Below are 26426 nucleotides of genomic sequence, written 5' to 3' on the forward strand. Positions count from 1 at the left end.
TCTTTTACACATTTGTTGTCATCTTTAACCCTCTCTCACCTCTGTTCCAGAGAAACTGTACCAGGCTAAAACTGATCCAACTGCCCTGCTACACATCTCCTGCATGTCATTAACACTTTCCAAACTCCTAGGGTTAAACCCCAAGTTCCTAATTTAATCTGTCATTCACTGGTTGAAAACATTGATAGGGAACAGATTGACAACAGTGTTCTTAAAAGTTACTTCATTACCACCTGTACTTTCTTTCTCATAGTAGCTATACATTAATTTAATTGCTATTTTCTCCCCCTGACAATTTAATAATCTAAGTGCATTAACAGATCAACTCACTTCAAAATTAAAAGCAGCTTAAGAAACTACCACTTCAACCATGTGTTACCATTTTCTTGGCTCTGTCATCATCACAGCTCATATCATGCTCCCAGTCTGCTCCATAGCAAGCTTCCTTGAATCTTAGGAGACTTCTACAAAACCAGTCCAAAAAGTTTATATTCCTGCCCACTTCTGCCATTATGCCACAGCCCACCTTCCCCTCAATTGCGTCAACGCAGATGTGGTGTAAAACTGAGTAACAGAATTGACCTTGTTAAAAGCCTTTCTTTTCATACAGAATAAACCTAATTTCAGTCTCAATTCAATTCACAGTCTCTCTATCACTTAATAAATGATTTTGTTCAATTCCCTACTTCTAGATCTTACAAACAGAAATTTGAAAGTAATTTAAACTAAGAAAACTACGTTCTGTTAATTTCTAAAAATTTATTCTGCAGAGTGGCTTTAGAAAATATACATCTAATCTGGCAGTACTAGAAAATTACTCATGACATAAGCTAGAATAATTTTAAAATCTCTCTTGGCCCTTGATCTCAAAGACAATCATAGCTATAAGCAATATAGTTTTTCCTAAACCCATGACGTTTTTGGTTTTGAAAAGTCTCTCTTCAAGAGATTATTTGTTAAATTACTGTTATAAGCCAGTAACATTGAAAGGTCTGTTAGAATTCTGGGTAACCATCATCTCCATTTCCTCATTACTTTTCTAATGAACTTATCTGGCTCCTAAATGTAGTTCGGAAGTTGGTTTCCACCCAAAGCAACCCGACAAATATATTTCATACATACATGGTTAACAAAATAATGATTTTAAAATACCAAACCACTTTTTTTCCCCACTAATACCATAACTCTCACTAGGCACATCCCAAAACATATTCTTTTAATTGCATCTAAATCAAAACATTGTTTAAATCGAAGAGTAATCTCCATTAGCTCTGCCTGGTCCTCATTTGGCTACAGTTTGAGATATTTATTTCAATATCCAAAATTACACTCAGAATAACAGTAATCTGGTTCAGAGCAAACCACGAAGTAGCTAATACCTAGTAGAATCCTGACTGCATTTTCCACATCCTTCTGGATGTGAAACACTGGTTTCTCTTTGTTTCGAGGTGTTTTAAAAGTATGAACTGTAATCGAATGCATGCCTTCACTTACAACGAAATTAGCATTAGTTAAATATTGGCTTCCTTGCAGAATACTCCATACCTCACATCTTGCATATTCACTTGCTAATTATTCCTAAATACATAAATAAATTGGCCGATACCTTTAATAAATATGCCCCAAGGTTAAGGGACTCTGAGTATGTCTAACGATATTTTAGCAAGTAATATTTCACTCACATTTAAAATCAAGTAAAGAACATTTCCATTTCTTCAGGCTGTAGAGCTTAATCAGTTAAGATCTATGGTTTTTTGCTTTTTATGGGGAAAGAAAGGGAGAGTGGAGCAGTACCTTGGGTCATGGGTTATTATACCAACATCCTCAAATATAAATCTACACAGTACTTTGCCTGAATTGATACATAGCAAAATTGCTATATACTCATATGATTCAATTTCACATTGCTTCAGGTTAAAACAAGCCACACTTTCATGTGTTTGAATACAATTCCCATGGCTGTAGTTTTTACAGTACATTTATGCATAGCCTAAATCATGCCTGTGCATAAAGATTTATGGAAAATAAGGGTGTTGGAGATAAATAATAAAACACCTTCTTTCCTTTCTTTTTGTTAGGGCACACCGATTTTCACCTTCCAATACAACATTAAAAAAAAAAAAATCCATATTGCCATTCACTCTTCACAAAAATTACCTTTTTAATACAGCTAAAAGAAAGAACAGATACTACTAAAAATGGATTCTGATGAATTATTATATAGAAATTCTTCTCTAGACAACTGTGGTAATGTATGGGAAAATGTGTGTGTATAGAAAGTTGTTAAAGGAAAGGGAAAATCATCCTTCCAATGACTTCTATAGAAGCCATTGATTTCTTCTTCATTTTCAATCTGCCATTAAGTTTCAAAAAAAGTGTACCACTTAAGTGGGAAGGGACAACATGACATTAATTTTTAGCATTTTTGAATTTGTTTTGCTTATTTTTAATGCTATGCTATAAGCACAAGTCCAAACTTGGCATGCAGTCTGAATTGCTCAGTACAGGCATGCACTCTAAGTCAGACTTCATTTGGCCCTGCACAAATTCTTGAAATGACAGTATGAGTAGAATCTTTTCTTTGCTAACATATCCAAACACCAACATCCATAACAAAAAAATTTATGCAACTGAGTGGACATGTCAGGTGCCAGGATCAACAGAAGGAAAGGGGTGGCTGCACTCTTATCACCCAGTTCAAAATAAAAGTAGACAAGGCAAACAAAAGATATACCATAAGACACAGGATATGAACTCTACCAGTGATCCAGAAAGTGCTGTCATTATCTCAACACAGCAGCAGGGAAGAACATTAGGACTTAGAGCTGATATGGAACTAATCTGTACCCTATTACTCTGAATGAAGCTGTAAATTTTGAGAAGCCTTTGACCACTGTGTAAATGATGGATGCTAAAGCAGAGAACCAGTCACCCTGCCTCCATACACTTTGCGCAAGGACATCTGAACATATGAGGCAAGGTTCTGCTCAAGCCTGCAAAACCAAAGAAATTATCACTACCACTACGCTTGCCTTTTTGGATTTTTTTTTTAATTTCTACAACAGTAACTCACAAATGCCACTAATTTTTTTTAAAGTAGATTCAAGCAAAAACCAACTCATCTGCAAATAACTTGAGTTCTTCAAATACACCAACTCCAGACAATGCTACTTTTAGATTCACGTTATTCGTGAATTTAGCAGTTAAGACTTGTGTCAGTTCATACAACTCATGGCACGCGCATGACGGCTTAGAGCCCTGCCTAAACAACCAGGTGGCAGTGGTTCATGCCCTCTGCTCCTGTCCAGCTGTCCAATCAATGATACAGAAATGCACCAAAAGTCAAGAAATTAAACCATGTCTGCCCTACTGGCAAGTAACCTACAGCTTTTGCCGCATGCGCTAAGTTCCTTTCGTTACAAGATTTGCTCAAGAGGCACAATGACAAATTGACGCAACATGTTAGCAGTACTGAGCACTTTTTGATCACCCATCCTTATTTCCTGACATTATTCACTAAGGATATTAATTTATAATTATAATAATTATTATTTTGTAAATAGATACAACTGCAAAACAGATTAAGCACTCAAAGGTTTCTGGGCCTGAAATATATAAAACTGAAAAGATAAACATCAGTGTTAAACGGGTTTCCATTGTGAATCTATGTAATTATAGACTAGTCTTTACTTACCAGATTTGCTTCTTGTGTATACATCAACATCAACTCACCAAAGCCAGAAAGATTCTTATTATACAATTTCATTAGCTCCCTAATTTAATGAATTTACTATTTTCTCATAAGGTTCACAATCCGTGGCAATATCTGGATTCTCGGGACTCCTGTGTTTAAAATTTTGCATTACCTGCCTTTGATGATCCTTCTGATGGTGATGCCATTATGTAATCCATGCCTTTGTAACCTTGTAATTAGGCAACAGACGCATTATACATGTTTCAAGGTAAAGTAGAATGTTTCAAAAGTGAATAGCAGTACGGATTTCACATTTATGCCATGTATTACACAAATTCTGTTGTCTACTGAGTTCATGGCATTATTCTGGTTTAGAGACACCCAGGTGATTTCTGGACCTTGTAACCTGAAAGGCTGGTTATGTCTTCCCAGATCTGTGGAGACACCCAATTCAGAGACAACTTGGTTTAAAAGGAAAGAAACTGCATTTAAGTCACATTTTGTAAGGTCTCAGAGCTCTCCTCCTGGACTCTATTCTGTAATTTTTCTGTTCACCATGTTAGATTTATTTTGGAAGGGATTGGCAGAACTTGAGGACAAAAAAAAAAAGTTCTAAGTGGACAGCATCCCATGACTACTGGAAAAAGAGGGCCTAGCAGTTATACAAGCATTTTCAGATAGGGGAAACCTCCTCTTTGTTACCAAATCTGCTGCATAGCTCCTCTGTGGTGCTGAACAAATCTTTCTCACAACCTCAGCTCTGGGTCTGGAAGATGAAGACAGCAGCACTTCCCATCTTTTCTTTTTTTTGTGGCAAACAATGCACTGAAATCCATAACGGGTACACAGCTGCATGTTGGGATGAAAAGCTACTACGGGTCATGCCTGCAGTTAAGTAATGAGCAAAATATAAAAACAAACTAAGAAATAATTTTCCTTTCCCCAAAATCCATTTTGGAGTGTGCATTATATGAATGCTCTATTTGGAAGCACAGTTTTATATACCAAATTATTGGGATTTTATTTGCATTAGAAGCATTTTATATTGTAGTTACTTCACTTAAGATTTTCATGTTTCTTTTCCTTTTACCCTTCCAGTCAGAACCTTCTGCTTAAAATCTTTCAAAAGGTGGAAAGTTGAACATGGTACTGCACTGCTTGCTAGAGAACGACTACAAAAGGTCCTAGCTTTCATCTTTCTCGGCTTCTTTATTTGCCAAGCTACATGCAAGCAATTTTACTTCATCCATTGTTATTTATATAACACGGGATGGGTGCAGGTCTTTCACAGTCCCTCCCGTTCTTTAAATGACTGTCTCGGGTAATAGATTTACCTTCGCATCACCATATACGAGAAGGATAAAACATGAGGGCATCACATCAGAATGATTATTATCCCTTTTGTTTTTTACTTTCATAGCAGAAGGGGTGTTTTCAACAGTTACCTTCTATGAGCAACAATTTTTGAAAGATCTTAAAGACATATTTGTACCGAATTTTTATTTTGTTTTTTGTAACTAATTTTATTTTATTTTTTAACCACTATGATTTAGTGACTAATATACACATTCTCAGAGCATTGTTTCTGGGTGTCAAGAGCAGATTGCTTATACGAATTTGAATCTCACAATATAAATGAACACAAGCCAGGACAAAAGGAAGTACAAGTTACCTGGTAGTTCTGAATATGCTCTCAAGTGCACTCCCATTGCCTAATTTTATATTGGTGCTTGTGAGCATTCTTTCTAGTGACTTCTGTGGGAGCTGTACGTAAACGTTTCTAAAAGAAGATTCAGTAAAGTTGAACATTATTTTTTTTAGTAGACTACATACAATATACGTTTTGACTCAAGTTTGTAAACTCATTCCTTTGTTGAGGAGCATTTCCATTCTTAAAAAAAAAAAAAAATCTAATGCATTAACTCTCTGTCAGAACAGTGGAACAGAACTGCAAAAGGATGAATTTCTGGTCTGGTCATGCAGTAGCTTTAAAATTCTGCCTTAAGAACTCCCCTAAATGAATTCTTAGCCATTCTTATCCTGCATTAGTAACTGTTTGACTTTCCTTATGCTCCATTAAAGGAGTACACACATTTTAGGTTACATTAAAATGACAATAAAAATCAACAATACAAAAACTTAGACCAATCTAGAGCATTTCAAGAAAAAAAAAATTAGCACCACCACAAAGCTACCTTGAAACTATATATGAAATTAATCATTATCTATTAATGGTGTACAAAATCCGATCCAACAAAACACACAAATCTATGATTAAAGACAACCTAATGGCAGGTCTCAAAGTTACTCCATCAAGAATGAGTGCCACAAAGAAGAATTAGAAGGAAAAAGAAAAGCTTATTCGGTTTTCTTTGAGGTTTAAGAACTTTCTGAATTTTTCCTTGAACTGTCATTAAAACATGACTGTTTTCAACTGCAATAACCCTTCAATCTTCCACTTGCAAATGCTTTCCCAGTATTGAAAGAGCCATTTACTTTCTGCTTCACGCACTCCGCAAGATTTTCTGCACAGCATTGATGGGTGAAGGACCATAACCTTACCACTCTTCAAGCATTTATAAAGATCTACTGCAACACTTTGATTGCCTGTGTTTGTCATTGTCAATGAAGAAATATACAACTTGTCTTAGGAAAGTTAGCCGTTGTCCAGTGTAGTTTTGCAATCATTTATATTCTATAAGAAAATGACTTTTGTGATTGCTGTTTTGCTATATTTTTTAGACACATAAAACTAGTACTACAATTCTTTCTGCTCATTTTTACAAATGCTCCCTCTTCCTCAGCTAAGATTTCAATACAATGGATAGAATGGCCTTTAAGAAAAAGAAAAGAAAAAAAAAGACCTTTCTTTAGCTTCAATAAAAAGGATACTTGCAATTAGATGCTACAGGAGGCTGACCATTGTCCCCATCACTGTACTTCCTCTGCAGAACTTAATCCCTGATGTTTGTGTTTAAGAAACAAAAGCAAGAAACAGAGATGGTGCAGATGGGTTAAGGCTAAAAAGCTGACCTGTATGTCACCCCACCCCTTCTTACCCAGATCCATGCTTTTTGAGGCTTTCAGATTAATTGATTCAGACTGCTTGGCTGGTGTCAAAGATCTGAAGTTGATGTGCTGATCTGTTAAATGCACTGCTGAATTTATGATAGGGCTGCAGGGAAAAAAAAAAAAGACACGTAAAATAGTTAGATACCAGTTCAAAACACAAGTCAACTAAATAAAGCAGGCACAAATATACATGTGTTTCTTTCTCCAGTTGCTTACAGCCATGCATTTTAAAATCAGTTATTGATCCTCAACTTTCTTTTTTGAGACTTAACACCTCCAGTCACTTGTTTTTCATCATGGGTGCAAATATAAATGTAAATGTTTAGTGATAATTGCTTTTAAACAATTCATATTTTATTTAGCAGAAGAAAAGAGGAACATACCAATTTTTTTTTTTTTAAGCATTTTGCTAGTTCTATTTAACCACTGCATTTCCAAACAACATGCTGCAGAAAGTTGGAAAAATATTACCAATGTATCTGGCTCAGTTCTACTTCATCTGCTAATATAAAGTGATTTTACAGCCTTGTACTACTTCTGTAGAGGCTGGAGCCTGGAGGTCTTATGGAGGGTGCCATAACACTCTGAAGAATTTCAAGGTATTGTGGTTTGGTTGTTTGTGGTTTCTTGTGGTTTGTTTGGGGTTTTTTTTTAATTATTTTACTTCAAGTTAGGCAAATATCTAAACATTTCAAAATTCCACCTGAGTGAAACTCAAAGTAACTTTCACATGTGAGGAGTCAAAACACCTCACTGCTATGCATTTGAAATCTTCCATGTCTCTTTTCCATTAGAAACACATATTATTATTTTAAATGCTCTAAAACCAAAAAGCAGTTCCAAAACTAAAAACATTTATTTCCAAACTGTTCAATCAAAAGGTTTAATTTTACAGTGCCACAACACTTTCCCCAGTTTTTTGCTGAAACGCAATTTCAGTGAAATCAGTGTAACTTGACACAGCAATTCAATTTCGACAAAACTTAAGTTCCAAACAGAAAACCAATACAACACTGGAAAAAAGTCAGGGTGGGAGAAAGGGCCGGTAAATTCATCATCATTTTAAATACATGGTTGTCATTTAATGTTTTTGCTCCCAGCTTGTTGAAAAATTAGGAACCGATTCTAGCAAACAACTGCAGGTGAGAATTTAACACATAGTTCCATTAGTCTATGTAGACTTTTGTTTGTTTACAATGTTATACATACCTGCCTGGCAGACCAGATATTATGAAATTACACTAGTGAAATTACTCTATGTTAGCAAAAAGAAAATAGTTACAAGAGTCTTCATTGCTTGAAGAATTCAAGGTATCCATAATAAAATATATCCACTCTTCGATACTACATGCAGCCTATCATTTAAAGGGTAGCTTTTAATCACATCCATGCACACAAGGACAGAAGTACGGCTCGGTTTTTAGTTGAAATGTATACTTTCCTAATATCTTTACAATAAAACAGTTGCATGACTATCAAAACTGAATACACACAAAATTAGCAAAGTGTTCAACATTGAATTTTCAGCATCAGAAGTATGATAGGTTGAAATGATACTTTGATTTGAATCCTGTGCTGCTTGAGACAGACAAAGTATATGCCATCATGAACTTCAACATGTTTACACTTTTTTCTGCACTTCCAAGCTTCCATATTTACTAAGGAAATTAAAGCTTGTAGCTGCCATCAAACACACCAGCCTTTACAAAAGGTATTCTTAAAATATCTGAAAAATCTACCCAGTGCATTTACAACCGGTAAAGAGTCCATTTGTTTTTCCCCTACACACTTCAATGTTCGAACTTAATGAAGCTTCATTTTGTAACCTCAAGAATGTCTTTGGCTGACATGCTGCATAGGAATATTCAGTTTCCTACAAACTGAATTTGGCTAGGACTTTTAAAGCTTTAAGAGACTTCAGGCACTACATCTACACATAGCACCTATTGGTATAGTTTTAAATTAACTTTTTTTTTATAAATTGGGATTATATTTTGGGATTCTTTTTGTTTTACTGAACACATGCTAGGTATTGTGATCCATATACCATGGATAGCAGGCATACTGCAGCTTATGAACAATTGAAATGGATGTTGCACTAAATGCTAAAATAACATTCCCAGCTTCTATTAAATGATCATCCAGGCAACTAAAAATAGTGGTACAAATTTTTACAAAATAAAAAGTGATTTTAAAATCAATTAGAACTACTTTCATAACCACTAATGAGCAATTAGGGCTGTAACTATTAAGAACAGACAAAGTCCAACCTATGATTATAATCCTCATTCAGCAGATCCTCACTGGGATGCGGTGGGAGAGGTGGAGGGGTTTCGTTTTCACCATTGCCACGATCAGACACTGGCAACTCTGAAATAAAATTGAAAAAGGGGTTAAATAAACTGCAGAAACAAGTACATTACACCAGTTCACTGATCAATGACTGGGCTGGAAGGCCTCAAAGCAATGCTGAAGTGAGTCACAAATTATTCAAATCCCTAAACTAAACTAGAATTAAAATCACACCAAGCAGAAAATATACCCCTTGGGATTTCCTGAAGAGCTGATTTTCAGATTTGCATATGCATAATTAAAGATAAATATAGGGAAACTTTGTGCTTATAGTGAAGTTGAGTGCAAGGTACAAATTGCTTTACTCCATTTGAGTGGATTTTCACTTCTACATAGCTGCATCCTAACTGATTGTAAGTTCATGCTTTCATTCGCTTTGATGGGGAGCATTTACCTTTCATGTACAGAAGAGAACCACATTCTCAGCAAAGAGTTAAGAAAAAGAAAAATTTCTGTTATCCCATGGCAAGAGAAGAAAGACGCATTTCTGAATTACAGTCTTCATTTTCCTACCATTAGGGTAATTCCTTCTTTACCTTTACAAAAGGCATTCGACTCACACCAGAAAATTACTTTGGATGAAAAAAATCCATGAACTACTCAATTAAACCATTCAGTGGTTTGCTAAGCAACAACACTTACATACCTGCAGTATTTAATATGATTGCTGTGTCTGCTGTAGACCAGTTCATTATTGTACTGTAAATTCACCTCTCAATCTAAAGGTCTAGTCTTGTGAGAAGTCCCTATATTTTCAATATAGAACGTGACTTCACCCCTCCAAAACTTAACAGGAAATATGGACACTTAATAATTCTTGGGCTTCAATGGCAGGTAAGCTATTTAACAATACTGACATACCACAATTCCATGTGACCTGTTCTGTTGCATTGAATGTTGCTAGTCTTTTTGCACAATCCTGCGTGAAAGTACTAATCTCACCTGAGAGAAAAAGGGTTTACAAGGAGGGGATCAAGGCAGACCGCAATAGATTATATTTATTAGATAAGAGCACTGAGATAGTTCCCTAAAAGCAAATGAACAAAATAAGACCAAACAAAACCACGCTATTAGCTCAAGAATCCTATAAAACTCCTACTGGCTGGATAGCCTCCTAAAGATCAGAAAGATAAGAAATAGTTCAAACTGTTAAAAGTGAGAATGTCCTCAGAAGAAAGCAAAGGTGAGCAGATGAGGAGAAAAGTTCTAACAAGACCTTAGAAGTATCTATTGCCTGTCTGACACAGAAAACAGGTATGCTACCTAACTTATATGCACACTGGCTTCTTGCATTATGATCACATTCTTTCAGGTTGCAATTTAAGGACAGGGAACAGAGATGAGGAGTAAATGGCAGGTTCTCACAGAAAAAAGAATTTAGAACAAAGGGAAACTCATACTGTTCAATGTAATTAAATGATGTGAAAGATGAATCGGAAGATGAAAAAATTTACTCATGTAAAAACACTCAGAACTACCAAAAATAAGCAGACTATGAAGCTCTGCAAAAAGATTGCAGGATATTAAGTAGGATATGCAGGTGAAATTCCCTGTCAGTGACTGCAATGTGATAGACATGGGGGTAGGGGAAAACTCTTGACACATACACAAAGGCTATTACTTTAGCAATTACCACTCTGGAACAACACAATAGAAACAAAGCGCACTGGACTGTTCTTTGAATATATGCTTAGTGAAGTCAAGAGGAAACGACATTTAGAGCCTCAAGGAAAGTCCAAACACTCCATCTAGAACTCAGAGTTAATGGTGTGCCTAGTTTTTAAATAGCATCTAAGGTTTCATTCTTCCTATCTGAAAAAGGATGTAAAATAATTCAGAAACCTATTGAAAAGGTGGCAAGATAGTTGGACACACGTAGAAACATTCCTAACAAGGAATATGGACTACGATTCTTTGTTTTAGAGTAAGAAGCAATAAAAGGGGATACAAGAGGACTCTATGAAATTGTAAAAGCTATGCATAAGGTGAAAAGGAAGCTCTCACTGTCTCATACACAGTAACTAGAAGGCACCCAGTGTAACTATCAAGTAACACACCTAGGACAAACATAAAGTAGTATTTTTTCCTGTGCAATTAAATCATGGTACTCATTGCCATGAGGATGTTTTGGAAACCAAAATTTTAAAAAATATTAAGAAATGGACTAAAAGTTAGAGAGGTATCAGTGGCACAATGGTCCAGACAGAACCTTTGATTTAGGAAGTCCCTAAATCACTGACTACCCTAAGTAGGAAACAGATGCCTGATGAAGGGAGGGGGGTGTGGGTGTGGGAAATCACACCACACCCTACACTGCACCTTACCCTCTTTGAGCAGCCTCCAACAGCCACAGCAAGAGATTGAGCATATCATGTAGTTATATTAACTTTGATTCACAGTAACTGATACATCATTTCACAAAGGCTGTTTGGTGACAGGTTACCACTGCCATTTTTCTTGCAGTACACAAATGGTACACACAGAAAAATGATACACACAGAAAAATGTCAGACTTCCTGAGCAAATCGGAAATGATCACAAGGGGCTACAGCTCCCAGCAAAATGGGAGCAGGAGCAAAAGAGTGAGAGAATTTAATGTAAGAGGCAGTCACTGGCTCCATGTTCAAGGCCTCATGAAATGATCTTAACAGATGCAGAGAGATCAGAGGAACAGCTAAGCCACTAAACAAAATGTACGGAATTTACAGTTTAGGAGAGTAAATAATTGAGTCTGTCTATAAGATACATGTAATGTTTACAAGCAAAATTTAAACATTAACTTAAAATTTCACTTCTTAATTTTCTATCTTGACATTACCACACACGTATGAAAACAGAGATGCTTGTACAACCATGAAGACTTGGTAGTCTATGGCAGTAGAGAGAGTTTATGATTATTCTACTACTTAACCAGAGAGATGACAGCATTTCCCCTATAACCATTTATAATGTAGGGTTATAAGAAATATATAAGAACCTCTAATGAAACACATTCCAGTAATCTTTCAACACCAGGAATGTAAAGCTGCTGGCACTGAAGTATCAGTTCTCAAAGAGGTTGTTCTAAAAAACACTGAATCTGTGCAACAGCTTGGCAGCAAAAGAAGTGAGGACCTGAAGGCAGCAAGTATTATTCATGCAAAAATAGAACAAACACTGGCATTTCAATATTGGATCAGTATCCCCTCCCCCTTTATTTAAATATCCACAGGCAAGAAAAAATGTAATGTTTTGGCTATAACCACTTTTCCCCAGACATTAGTTTTTCTTGCTCACGCATAATAAAAAAGGCTCTTAAAACAGACAGCAATATTAGCAGGCCAAGCTTCAGTGTATTTTTGCTGAGCTTTTATAAGAATTTTATTGGTAGGAGCAGTGAATGATACTGGAAATAACTTATTAGAAAACTTTAATTGAGAAAGTGACATTTTATTAAACATAATACAGCTCCCATCATTAAATTCTTACATTAGATCCTGTATTACATTAAAAATCTCTTCTATCTTTTATTATTCTTTGCAAAAATGCACCAGCTGTACTTCTACATACAAGATCTGGATAGTACACCATAAGAGTACAAGGGACTGTTCGTGCCTGTCACAAGAAGCTCACCATGTCTGTGACTCACATCCTTAAACAGACACACAACCTAAAGTTCATAAGTCAGTTAAATGAGGGTTGTGCATAGGCATAGTGTTTTGCCTTTACAGATACCTTGAAATACTGAGGACAAAACTTTATAAGAAACAATGCAAAAAAATTTTTGAACCAGTGACTGGAAATAAGTGACAAGCTCATATCAAAAGTAGAATGAGTATTAGCTCAATAATAATGAATGCTATGACTTCAAAATTAGAGAAAGATTTCTACAACGTACAGGACTACTGTAAGCCTAAAGTGTCTTTCACCAAGAAAATTAGCCCTACTGCAGACACCCTACTGCTGAAAGCGCCTGTGCAGTTCTTCATTAAGATCACTTAAATTTTACTCATCAAATGCCAAATCTTCAACTGAAATCGCAATACAATGATACTTTTAGTAAGTGCTAGAAATGTCTTCGTCACCTGTTGTCCACTGACTCTAATTCCAAACCGCTCCCAGGCCACAGCTGGGAAGACCCAGCCATGCCAAACCCTCCCTGACAATAGCCCTCAGCACCACTCCAGAGCATCCTTTCCACATCCAACACACATTCTCTTCTGATGCCATCCCATTTTTTTGCTATAACGCCTTCTTATCATCATTTGTTAATTAAAAAGATGTCTATTGAAAATGATTTTATGAATGAGCTGCAAACTAGTCATCTTGATTTCTGGATTGCAGTTAGAGAATCCTTATCTGAAAGTACAGCTCTTCCACATACTTTGTTTTGAACTTCATTTAGGTGACAAGTTACCTGTTGCCATCCACCTGTATCAATGGCTCCGGAGCATTTGCTTATATGTTTTTTAAGGAAGCGTTTAAAGGTATTTGCTGTTTTCTGATCCTTTGGCAATGACTGACATCCTCTAGGGCAGGCTAGCTCCGAGGATGACCCTTTTCTCCTGTACCTACAGAATCAGTGTAAATTCCATACAAGAGAAATATAAGGTAGATCTAAACAAAAAGGTCTGATCTTTGAATATTTACATATTCACAATGCTCAAGTCTATATCCAATTCTTTGCCTGGAGTCACACTGTCAAAATATTGAAGAAAACACAAATGATTTACCTGTAAATTACATGGGAGTTTCTCTTGAGCTTTACAGATTGGGCTCTTTGGTTTTGCTTAAAAGTACCCCACACAGTCATCACAGCAGCCTATAAAATTACTTTTTGCAGGCCACCCAGACTCCGCAGCTGTCTAGGGAAGTGGGAGATATCATGCATAATTCAACTACATAAAAGAAAATCTTTTTTTTCCTACCAGAAGGTATTTAAGTATGTGCTTGGCCTGAAGGATAAGAACACACTTAAAAGGATAGGGGTCAAGACCATCTCAAATACTTAAACTTTTCAAATAACTAGTACCTTGCTGAGTCAGGTGCAAATTGGACAGATAGTACAGTATGCCATCAGAAATGAAAGAAGACAGGAAAATAAGTGGTCTTAAAAGCTCTTACTTACATGCTTGCATATGCTCATCTAGGTTTTCTTTGTACAATGTACACATGTACCTAATTTTTTTTTGAGTTCATTAATATAATTCCAATTTGTAAATTAAGGGAATGTTTCTAACCTTTGAACAAATTTTACCTCTAAGTCTAAAATAAGCAAGTGTACTTTATGAATATCATGCTTTTGTATAAATTCATTTAGCTTATAATAACCTGGGACATAATCTAAGAATTCAATGCAAAAATCATTGCACTCTAATTAAAGATATATAGAAAATAAACATTTTGACAACATATATTTTGCACTCATCATTTGTTTTTTATCCAACCTTACGTGTTGGGGCAGCGAGCTAGAAACTGTTACTTAAACTGGAATTTGTGCCAGGAATCTAATTCACAACTTCTGAGTCAGCTCTCCCACCCTCGCTGGATCTTCAAGCCTCAAAGTAACATAGTGTGCACTTAACTCTAATTAACTGCTTTTCTAGGGGCTGTCAAAAGACAAAAAAATAAAGCACTTTCTTTTAGCAGAGAAGAATATCTAGAGACTACCTTTTATTCTTTCCTGAGGACTGCATGTTACAAATTGCTGAAGAATAGTATCATTGCGTCGGGAAGCACCTGCAAAGTTGTGACTCCCATCAGAGGCTGATTTTTGAAAGACTCCCTGGTCTGAGCGTTCCTAAGGGAAAAACAGAACCACACATTGTAACAAAAAATTACATGTTCAACAATGCAGAAGATCAGCCATCACTACAGACAGTGCACAAATAACATAACGTGTTCACTGTACAGTGCTTCCTTTCAAATGAGAAACTTGAAAGATACCTTCAAAATGATTGGTTTTGCTGACCATGAAATAAGACAATATCTAAGCAATAACAATCATCAAGAATGATGCACAAAAATGAAGACTGTTTTTTTTATGACCCACAACTGGCTTCATTCAAATTCTCCATCTGGGAGGGCAGCTTGTGACATTGTCAACACAAGAACACGGGCAATGCCAATGGTATTTTTCTGCCAGCCAGCTGGTTCCCTTCTCTCAGAGACTGAGTGCATATGTTCTGATGATCACACACTAGAGCAGTTTTGCAAGTAAGGAGTTACACCAAACTCCCAAAAGCAGGTCTTCTGGCTAGCAGCTAAACAAACTCCTGTCACACCTCTAGTCAGCTTTTCTTTTGAGACATTTCCCACCCCCCATACATGCCATATCGCCTAATTTATTCTCCTGAGCAGTTGCTCAAAAGAAAAAAGGGGAAGGAAAAAAAAAAAAATTAAAAATCACAGTTTCTAAAACTAGGACAGACCCAGAAAGACGTTTCTGTACTCGTTATTCAGGGAAAACAGAAAACCCACACAGGGGAATATTATGGCTAGTTTTCAAAATAACCTTTACAGTTTCTGTGATTTTAGATCTGTTTTTTTGAAGGAGCCTCCAACTGGCTTCTATTTTTAAAGTGCATGTTCATTATGCCAGCAAACGATACACTAAATACATCACTCCTTAAATTTCACAGTCACATCTACAGAAGAAATGCATGTATCTAACCCATATATTTTCTCTGTGAAATGATACAAGAGGTTTAATGCATTGGCAAGTGATTGCCTGCAAACCAATGCGTAAGAAAGGACGACGTGTTACATCACCTTGCAATCTGCCTTTCAAGCTTAATAATAATAATGATAATGATAATAATAATAATAATATACTACTAAAAATTAAAACAATAATAATGATACAATAATAACAATCAAAAATAATAATAACATGGCAAAAAATGCACCTCAGAACACAAAGTAGTGCTGGGATGCTCACGTGACAATATGGCTACAAATGTAATCTCAGTGGACAGGCAGCATCTGCAACATTCCTCCTTCTCAGTGCAGCATGAGCCATTTGAAAAAGCTATTTTGAACCTCTGTAGAGAAACACACACACCACACAGCCACTGACAATGATGTTTCTTCTCGTTACTGGAAATTATTTAGTTTACATAAGATTCCTTACATTGTGAGGGCCACATTTACTACTTTCTCATGGATATTGCTGGCTAAATTAAGCCGTGCAACATCCAAACTACTACTATATTGGAGACTTGTACCCAGTGGGATAGGGAGCCTTAAATTAACAGCAACAACAAATCTGCTTTTCCAGCTCTTTGATAAATGACACAATCAATATCCCAACAACTGATCAGTAACCAGCCTAATTAGAGTATTCAGCTTATAAAACATAGCTGTCATGGAAGACCTTCATTAGCGTCCTGACCAATAAAAACAATAATGCATTTCTAAACGTATTCTCCTTCTACCAAGCTGAGATGCAGTACTCAGGAAGCTGTTTTGGGGAAGGAAAGAATGGGCAACAACCCATTTCTGCTATGGTCTCCAGACTCAAATGGAATTACAATTGAACTTAAAGAGTACCCTATAAAAATTGATTCCTGTCTAAAATGAATTTGATTCAATCAAGACCTCATTATGCATTATTCATATGGCATGAGTCAAGACTATTTACCTCTTTCATACATCTGGATAATATACAACACTATACACTTAACTATAAAAAGCAGCCTCATACTTTTATTAGCTCAATCTGATGTTTGATTGGAAGTTTTTTAAAAAAAATTTTGGCTTCTGTTAAATGAAGAAAACTTGCAGGAGTGAGCTTTATTTGAAGGTGAGCTATCTTTCTTATGTCACAAAAGCGCACAATAAATGTAACATATACTTTATAATACTTCCTTACAGCATAATGCTATGTCACATAGAAAGGGAAAGCAAAAATGTGTTTTCCTCTAACATATTCCAGAATAGCTAATGAATATTTTCCATATTTTCCTGGCATGATTGACGTCAGTGAGGCTTTTGCAAAGTGTCCTCCCAACAAAGTTAGAACATAATGTCTGGAAAGTAATATACTTCTAAATCTATTTCTCAATCAATCAGTGATGGTATTAAATCAAATAGAAAATTATCAGGAAAATATTAAGAGTTAATTATACCAAAAAGATACCTGCATTCTCTTCCGCCCTCTGATATTTTATGCAAATACACCCACAAACATGATTGTTCTCAACATTTTAAAATGTTCCAGCAATGCTTATTAAATAAGAAGCTTGAAATAATCTCTTGGAATTCTGTAATGGGATTTCTTACATTCTTTTATACCACAAATCCACCTGTAAGTATTTTTATTTTAAGGAACTGTACAGATGTTGAAAAACTATTAAAATATTTACTCGAGCATCAAAATTAAAACTGGGGTGAGTAGGAAGAGCAGCCAGTATACGTACATACATATTATCTATGTAAAGATGAAGAAAGAGTATGCATATGAGCACGCATGCATGAAAGAGAGGGAGCAAGAGAGATCACAAACCCAATCTTTTTCAAAATAAGTGATTGACAAACATCAATTTATATGAGGTCTAGAAAACATAACCATTAAAATTTCTTTCTTTTTTAATTTTGTAATCTTATTTAAGCAAGTTTTATGTTAATCAACTCAGAAACCCATCCTGAAGGGGTGGCCTTCATCTGACCAGGGAAAGTGAAATATTAATTCCTTGAAGGTCAAAAAAAAAGAAAAGAAAAAAGGTGGGGGGACAGGACAGGACCAGAAGAACACACAAAAAAAAGTGGAGTGAATTAAAATACTAATGAAACTGAAAAAGCAAGAGTGAAGTAAAATTCAAGTCACACTAAGATATTAAGGTCTCTGATCATGACAACAAATGAAATCAGAAGAATTCAAGTCATCTGTATCCCAGCTATTGCCTTGAGGAAGTAGCAGGTAGTCAAAACTACATCAACACATTAATATTAACCCTTTTCAGGATCACATTTGCTTTTGTTCTAATGCCTGTCAAATTAAAAGAGGCAGCTTTTAGCCTGGTCTCAACAGGAACAGCAAGACCAGGAGATATCAACCAGAAACACTGTGTGAATCCTAACTCCAGGAAGTCAAGAATTCATTCTGCCAGGAGGAGCTCTCTGACACCAAGTCCTTAGCCATCATCTCTTGTATGCAAAAACATTGGGACTGGAAATACATTTATCTAACAAATGCATTTACTGCTTCACCTCTGTCTGTACCTCTAGTCTTCGGAGAACTACTAGCTGGATCCTCCCACGAATGTTCCCCTCCATGGACATGGAGCGCCTCAGTGTTTCCATAGCCTCATGATTTGACTTGCCCAGAAGTGACTCCCCATTTACTGCAACAAGCTGATCATTTACTCGCAAACGACCATCCTACAAACAAAAAATAAAAACAAAATATTTTTTTTAAAAATCAGGAATTATTAGACAGAGGTGCTACATACAGGAAAGCAAGATACAGACAATCAGACATTACTTTATAAAATTTAAGAAACAAGAGACTGCATACTACCACATCTTTTAAAAAAATATCTTTGTGTCCATTAACTGACCATCCTTTTCCTCCATTTACTACATTTTGGGAAGAGTGCATAGGGCAATTACAAACATAGAAGCACATGCACATGCTGCTGTTTTTCTTGCATGTACAATTTAATTTGTATCAGTTCTAAAAAGAAAACGGGAAAAGGAGGTTTTAGTTAGTTGAAAGGACCCACATCATAGCTGTTAGTATCTACAGTGCAACCGTGAAGGAGTACTGCAACATATTTTCCATGCATTATTATCTGCTACTAGGGTCTGGTAAGAAACAGCTCCAAATATTGTGTCTTGTAGTCTCATTAGTGCCTATCTCCAATTGCCATGCCACCGTTATGGAGTGGCATTCTCAGTTCAGAATGGTCATTAAGACTTAAGCATCCTTATTTTAATTAATGACATCCATGTATCTTAACATCCAAACCTGCTGTCTATAACAAAATCAGGGTTGAGCCATATCAAGTAGCCTATGCTTTGAAAAAAGTCATTCAGTTTCATTGCCAAGGTTAACTGACATTTGTGGGTATAATAAAATTGTGGACACTGCTATTTTGTGATTTAGGAGTCCTATTCTGTTGTCGTTATTATCTGTGATTTATTTCTTTTCATAAAAGCATGTGCCATGGAGTTTTCTCCCTTTAACAAGAAAATAAGGTCTATTTACTTAAGAGACAAGAGTTTCTCTTAAAGCTTGTCAAGTTCACAATTATCAGGTTGGCATCAGACCTCAAAGAAGGAATAGAAAGAGTAAGAAACTAAAGACATCCAATACAGAAGGGCAATGAAGAAAGAATAGCAGGCAAAGAACCTGCATAGACATACATTGCTTGGTTGAAATGAATCCGATTCATTTGTAGGCTCATTACATACTCTTCATAAAGCACTCGTCCAAACTGTTTACATATTTCGTGCATCTGAGTAATCCAAAATATATATACTTTTTGATTTTTATTTTTTCTATCACTAAGATGTTCAATTAACTATTCTGCTATTGCTGCCAAGTAAGTCATTTGTGCTCAAGTGAGTTACAGTAGCTGTGACAAACCCTGCTTTCTTAAGTGTTATTTTTGTTGGAACTGGGTATCATCATTACCACAGCAGAATATGAATAGCCACGGAGCTGAAGAAGAACAACATATACCAGAATCCAAAATAAACTGGGAGGGACAAGAAGACGGAAAGACAGAATTGGGAGATGAGTCACTCAGTGAAGGAAAATGAAGAGAAATAAAACTTTTCTTGGGAAGGTATGGGAATGGAGGATAGGAAACAGTAATGCCATCTGGAAAAAAACCCGAAGTGTCTCCTACCTCTCTGCTGAATATTTCATGCCAACATAAATTTACATACAGCCAAAGTCAATAGGTTAACTCCACCCTTTCTCCACATACAAAATGATGCCATCACATATGCTAAAGTTTAGGGAGAGAAGAGTTATTGTTAAACAAGAAGTTTTATTATTTGCACATGTTGCAATTCCTTTGTGTTCTATCTAAATTCGCTAAAATGAATGGAGCCATTCATGGCAACAGGAATTTGAGGAAAAAAGATTTTCTTTTTTGTGAGTTTCTGTAAGACTTTGAAAATTTTACAGGTCCTCATGTCCTCCTCCTGTGGTCCCACAGGTTCTTGGGTTACTTATTTTCCTTTCTGTGGATAAACACCCATGTATAAATATCCATTAATGCTTCTTACTAAAGTATATACAAATACAATGTCAAATGCGTCTTGTCATGACTGCATCTGTTGACTATGCAACTGTCCTGAACACAACGCGTATTTTTAAATGAATCACTGCAGCCTCAGAAAGCTCTGAATTGGCCTGATTTTTAATTTCCCTTACAATACTTTTGTAGGAGACTTTGTATTTATTTATATTTTAATAATGTCAGTGCTTAAAGAACTTCTTTTGATGCATCCCTCTTCTTCCCACTCCAGTACATGCTCCACTTAAATGCAAAGTTCAACTTGAATTCAACAATTCAACTATAATCAGACAAAAAAAAAGGTGTGCATGCTTTATAAATGCTGATCAATTACACTTGCTAAGTCACGTGTACAAGGTAGGCTGGAAGACAGCTGAACACTGTTTTCACACATGCTCAGGTAGAAGTTATTTCACAGAAAAACCTTTTGCTATTTTAAAGACTGGAAAAAAAATTCCCAATGTCTAAACAGTTGCCAAACACAGATTTTTACATCACTGGTGTTATGGCCTGGTTTAGAAGTCTGAACTGCAAGGCAATCTGCTTGACTCAAAACAAGCTAAATGTTGTTTTAACACATTTTTTCTTTCATCTCTGAAAGGTAGGTTTCTTTGTGGCTCCCAAGTAGAAAACCCAACATTTGGCATTTCAGCAAAACAGTTTTCAAATGCCATTTCTGAAACTGTAAGTGAGCTATTCTAATAAAGGGTGAAGTTACTGTTCCCTTGCTTATTCAAAAAATGTTGGGTTATTTTAGAGACTCACAGCAAGGGGTGGAACCTACCACCGCATGGCTACCCTATTCAGACAGTCACAAGACTCTCATGCTTTTTACAGTAGAGCAGGGAGATATAATGCCATGTTCTTCATGGACTTCTGTTTTTAATCAAAGCACACCTAGTTATTTCCCTTATCACATCAATGACATTTCTCTCAGAAGGAATTCGTTGATGGCATTTATTGGAATCATCCAATTTCCCCATCTACTCCATACAATAAGCAATGTTTACTGCAACAGCACTCAGAAGCCCCAAGGAGGTTCAAATCATATTTGATTTGAACAAATGCACATGTAGAAAATATTCCATTATTCTAATTATCCTAATAATTCCATTATTTCTAATAATGGCTCTGCTGCATTTCAGCTGCAGTAAACAGCAAGTACTTGATCATCAGGAATGCGTCACAAGTGAAAAGCCAAGACGTCTAGAGAGGAACAAGGCTGAAGTCCCTAAAGTTATGGGGAAAGATGATGCATTTAAACTCAGTCAAGTGTTAGTTTTCTTCACATGAAAGGCTCTGCATAATTACAAATATCAAGTATTCTAGTAACCTCTTTATCTTAGGGATGATAAAAAATAGACGCTTCAAAAATTACCAAAGGAGGTGAAGAAGGGACGTAACAGTTCAATCAGCAAAAGCAACTGGTTTTATTCCTGCAGGATACAGTGTTAGAATACCAACTAAGAACATTAAGGCATTTTTATTTTGTTTGGTTTTCTAGCAAGAGCACTAAATAGGCACTGAGTCTTACTGTAGCATGTGTGATACAAGATGCATTGATATGTTCTAAAATCTTTAGCTAGGACAAAAAATCAGAAAGTATAGAATTAAAGACTTCAATATTCCCTCATGTTTTTTTACAACTCCCTTACTGTACTTTGCAATGCTGCTAACACATCAGAACTAGATTAATGTGTTAATGTTTTGAAAAACACTAAAAAATGTTGGCCTCTTCTCAGACCTTTGGTTCAGACCAATAACAGATAACAGTAACCAACCAAAATTGTCTGCATCTCATATATAATCCTTCATTCTAAAAAACATGCTGGTGAAAGAACTTTAATGTATCAAAACCTTTATACAGCATTAGAAGGACTGAGCATTTACTTCAGCAGTGAAACAAATGCACTGAAGTTCAATGTATTACATGTCTTGTTTTGAAGACAAGCAGTGACCATATAGACAAGGGGATGAAGCTCCCCCTTATATTAGCATTATATTACAAAATCAGAACAGATTTTAAACTCTAAATGCAGAAGTAAGAAATAGTGAGAGAATTCCTATATCAGTGAGCATTATGATTTTCTCCTGTGATAGTTTCCCAAGAAAACTTTGTACACTGAAAAGCAAATGCACATGTCTAAATCCATAATACTCTATTTCAGAGAGTTACAATGAATAGGATAGGAAAATGCTCTGGACACCTACCAGCTGGAAAGAAAGGCTTTTTATTTCAAAACTTGCAACAAAAGGACATTTAAAATAAGGACAATAAGGACATCTTTAAATATTTATGACACAAATATGTGCACACTTTTTAACTCGATACAAGAAATTTATTAATTGTTAATACACACTGATTATGTTTTGTTCTGTATAAAGGTCATTAGACAGGAGAAAGACAGCTGTTCTCCATGCATATACAACAGTAAACTGTGGTTCTTAAGACATTGCCAAAATGACTGCATTCTGAGAGTACTTGTATTCAACACATAGGAAAGATTCTCTGAAGAGTTCTGGTTGAGAGCTAGAGCCTCAGCTACTATTTCATTTGCTCTGGAGCCCACACTCAGATCTACTACTACACAGCTCTAATTGGTGAAAGGGTTATAATGAGGTAGAACAGAGAATAGGTCACAGGACCACAGGTTATCACAAGACAAAATAATCTTCCAGTCACAGTGACTAACTGCCATGGTTTAACCCCAGCCGGTAACTAAGCACCATGCAGCTGCTCACTCACTCCCCCCCCCACCCCCCAGTGGGATGGAGGACAGAATTGGAAAAAAGTAAAACCCATGGGTTGAGATAAGAACAGTTTAAGAGAACATAAAGGAAGAAACTAATAATGATAATAATAACAGTAATAAAAATAACAATAATAATAAAAGGATTGGAATATACAAAACAAGTGATGCACAAAGCAATTGCTCACCACTTGCCAACTGATGCCCAGTTAGTTCCTAAGCAGCAACCCCCCCCCCCCCCAGTTTATATACTGGGCATAATGTCACATGGTATGGAATACCCCTTTAGCCAGTTTGGGTCAGCTGCTCTGGCTGTGTCCCCTCCCAACTTCTTGTGCCCCTCCGGCCTTCTTGCTGGCTGGGCATGAGAAGCTAAAAAATCCTTGACTTAGTACAAACACTACTTAGCAACAACTGAAAATATCAGTGTGTTACCAACGTTCTTCTCATACTGAACCCAAGACATAACACTATACCAGCTACTAGAAAGAAAATTAACTCTATCCCAGCTGAAACCAGGACACTAACTGTGCCAGTTGCCTGTTTACTTAGGTGCGAGCACAGAAGTCCCGCTTTATTAGTCTGCAGATGCCTCAAGCCAAAATTAACTGCTCTGGAGTGAGTAACTATAGGAGAATAGAGAGTGGTGAACACACAGAGCTAGAAAGGGTTGCCTTATGTATCTATGATGTGACAAGTCAGGTAGACAGTGCACTAATCCTGCAGGAATATGGCTCCACAGGCTTTGCTATTCAAAATAATGAAATTATTTGTGGCAATATACACTGCCACTGCAACTGGTGTGGACAGTTACTTGGGGAACACAGAACTGGGAAAGCGAGGAGAGCAGCCTCATTTTCACAGTAAAATGAGTTGTACTCTGTTAGCAGACATGCACATAGATTGAGTTTATCCAGCCCTAATTTGGCCAATTGTGCCTTAACTCATTTCTGATATACACCACGTAGATGAGCTTACTCACTTGTCATTTAGCCCTGAGTTAACCACAGACACTATTCTGATTGCATGTACCAGGCTCAGATATACTTGAGAAGATCTGAGCTTTGAAGTAACTACGGGACTAAGACAGGTAAATAATAGAAGCAGGGAAGTATTAAAGATTCCCATCAAAGCTAAATCCTTGATTATTGCTATTTACCAGCTGCTGTAAATAGATGATCATGAAAGTTTTAATGCTGTGAATTGTCTTACTCAGCCAGCTGATAGCAGTAGAGGAATTTACATACACTGAATTAAAAGGTATTTTTACAGAAAAAAGAACTGTGAGGAATTGCTGAGGTAACACAAAAGAAAAAAAATTACATTATGGATCCACAAGAGTTAAACATACTAGCCCTGAAAAATTAAGACACTTACTTCTAATTTCAAGAAAGTTACCCTTTTCAAGTTTTATTTGGGAAAAAAATGCAGTCAACAAATTTCCTAAAGATTAGAAAATAATTCAAATACTTTTTAATCATAAAAATGTGCAACAGTCCTTGTATAGTCCTTAGAGGGAGCAGAACAATTCATAATACTGTCATTTACCGATTTAATATTACCAATCCACCTCAGGAACAATTGGTAACTTCTGCACAATTGACGCCAGGCTCAGCCAAGCCGCATTTTTACTACAGTGGTAAAAAATATTTTGAATTAAAAAAAGAAGGAAAATGATGAGCTAGCTTTTTATTTACAGCATAAATTAAACACATAATCCTTAACCTCACAGAATTGTCATTCTAATTTTTTCTAAATTTCTAAATAAAGAAGTTTGTCTTTTGATTGATTTTTTTATGGGTCTGCCTGTATCATTTTGGGAGGACCAAAAGCAGCGCAGATAAATAATAAATGTAGGTATCTAACTTCTCTGTCACTGAGCCTAGCAGCACACAAACTTTCTGACGTGCTTCTGTGGGGAAGCTGGGAGGCAGCCTCTCCCCATATGCACACGCTCTCCCCCTTCTCCCCCTTCCCCATTTCCTGCAGCATCCAAATGTCCCCCAAGGTTTTCACCAATTCACTTCCCTTGCGGCAAACCCTACCACACATGACACCAGAATCTTGGGACAAAACGTTAGTAGATTTGCAGTTCACCTAAAGGAATGAGTGACAAAAAGGTATTAATTCCTAGAACGCTTATCAAGTGAGATTGAGTACTCAACATAGAAAAGTCAGAATTCTAACGCAGTCATCATCTGATGTGTTTCTTCCATACCTTGAAAGCTGCACCTCCATGAATAACAGATTTGATGAAAATCCCAAGATCAGCTCCAGTCTCCAGAGATTTGTTGCCTTTTAAGCTCACACCAAGTCCAGCAGAGCCAGAATCATTCAGAGGAATCTCAAAGGTCAGCTGCTCTGTGGTTTCTGGAGAAAGAATACTGCAGTTTGGCTCTCCTTTCTGTTGGAGAAAACAAGGATGAAAATATGGGTGAAAAGCGGGCAGAGACAATGTATAAACCAGTTGTATCCATAGGTTCATATGACAAGAATAGTCCTCTTTTCCAGCAAGTAGCTTGAAGAAGCAGCCTTATAACCAACAATGCATTTAGCTGACATTTTGTCACATGATCTGGCTTAAAATGTTATTTTTAATGATACCTAGGAATATGCCTAAATAGAAGGTAAAATAGCTTAGTTCCACATGATATAAAACTGATGTTGCAGCAGAATATAAAAAAGACATTTATTTTAAACATAGCTGCATTAAAATTGTAAGCCATAAAACTCTCAACATCTTTACATGCAGGTCACAAACTGTAATGATAGTTGTACTGTTAAATCCCATTCCCCTCTGAAAATTGAGTTTCATCCTTAAAAAATTATCCTTCCCTTAAACCTGTCTACAGAGGGAAAGTGGTGTAACAAAAGTGAGGGTGAGAATAGAAAATGCAGTAACTTATTCTGCACTGACTCACTTCGCACATACTTTTATTCCATAGAGGTTTGGGGTTTTTTTCCCTTCTAGTATAGGTTGATCCTAAGATTTTTCCCAGATTAGATTGTTGTTTACAAGACTGCCAAGTCAAGTATCCATTGCTAGGGAAGATGAGAAAGAACTTTCTTTTACTGTATCCTGTATCTGCAGCTTTGTAGGGTTGTATGTTGTTGGGGGGGTGTTTGGTTTTTTTTAAAGCAGGTTAGAATCATGAAATTAAACAAAATCAAATTCTTGCCTGAAATATTCATACTGGCACTCTACAGAAATAAAACTAGGACAAGACCTACTATTAGTGGAAAAGACCTTATGCATGACATCTGATCTTATTCCACTCCTCCTTCTCCATATAGCTCTAAGACAATTAACTAGTTAAGTTTCTTGTC

The 26426-nt window shown here is 36.3% G+C and overlaps 1 protein-coding gene across 4 annotated transcripts in view; it reads right to left on the minus strand.

Moving 5' to 3' along the window:
* The window catches only part of PARD3B (par-3 family cell polarity regulator beta), a 447999-nt gene that overhangs the window by 184842 nt on the left and 236731 nt on the right, over positions 1-26426 (minus strand). For all 4 annotated transcript variants that reach the window (XM_052791531.1, XM_052791532.1, XM_052791533.1 and 1 more), the window contains exons 11-15: positions 25318-25503; positions 18308-18478; positions 14768-14897; positions 9037-9136; positions 6754-6869 (exon numbers count right to left, since the gene is read on the minus strand). In XM_052791531.1, the coding sequence (XP_052647491.1) occupies positions 6754-6869; positions 9037-9136; positions 14768-14897; positions 18308-18478; positions 25318-25503 (703 nt within the window). The remainder of the gene's footprint in view (positions 1-6753; positions 6870-9036; positions 9137-14767; positions 14898-18307; positions 18479-25317; positions 25504-26426) is intronic.

Source organism: Harpia harpyja, chromosome 7, assembly GCF_026419915.1.
Source record: "Harpia harpyja isolate bHarHar1 chromosome 7, bHarHar1 primary haplotype, whole genome shotgun sequence".
Taxonomy (NCBI): Eukaryota; Metazoa; Chordata; class Aves; order Accipitriformes; family Accipitridae; genus Harpia; species Harpia harpyja.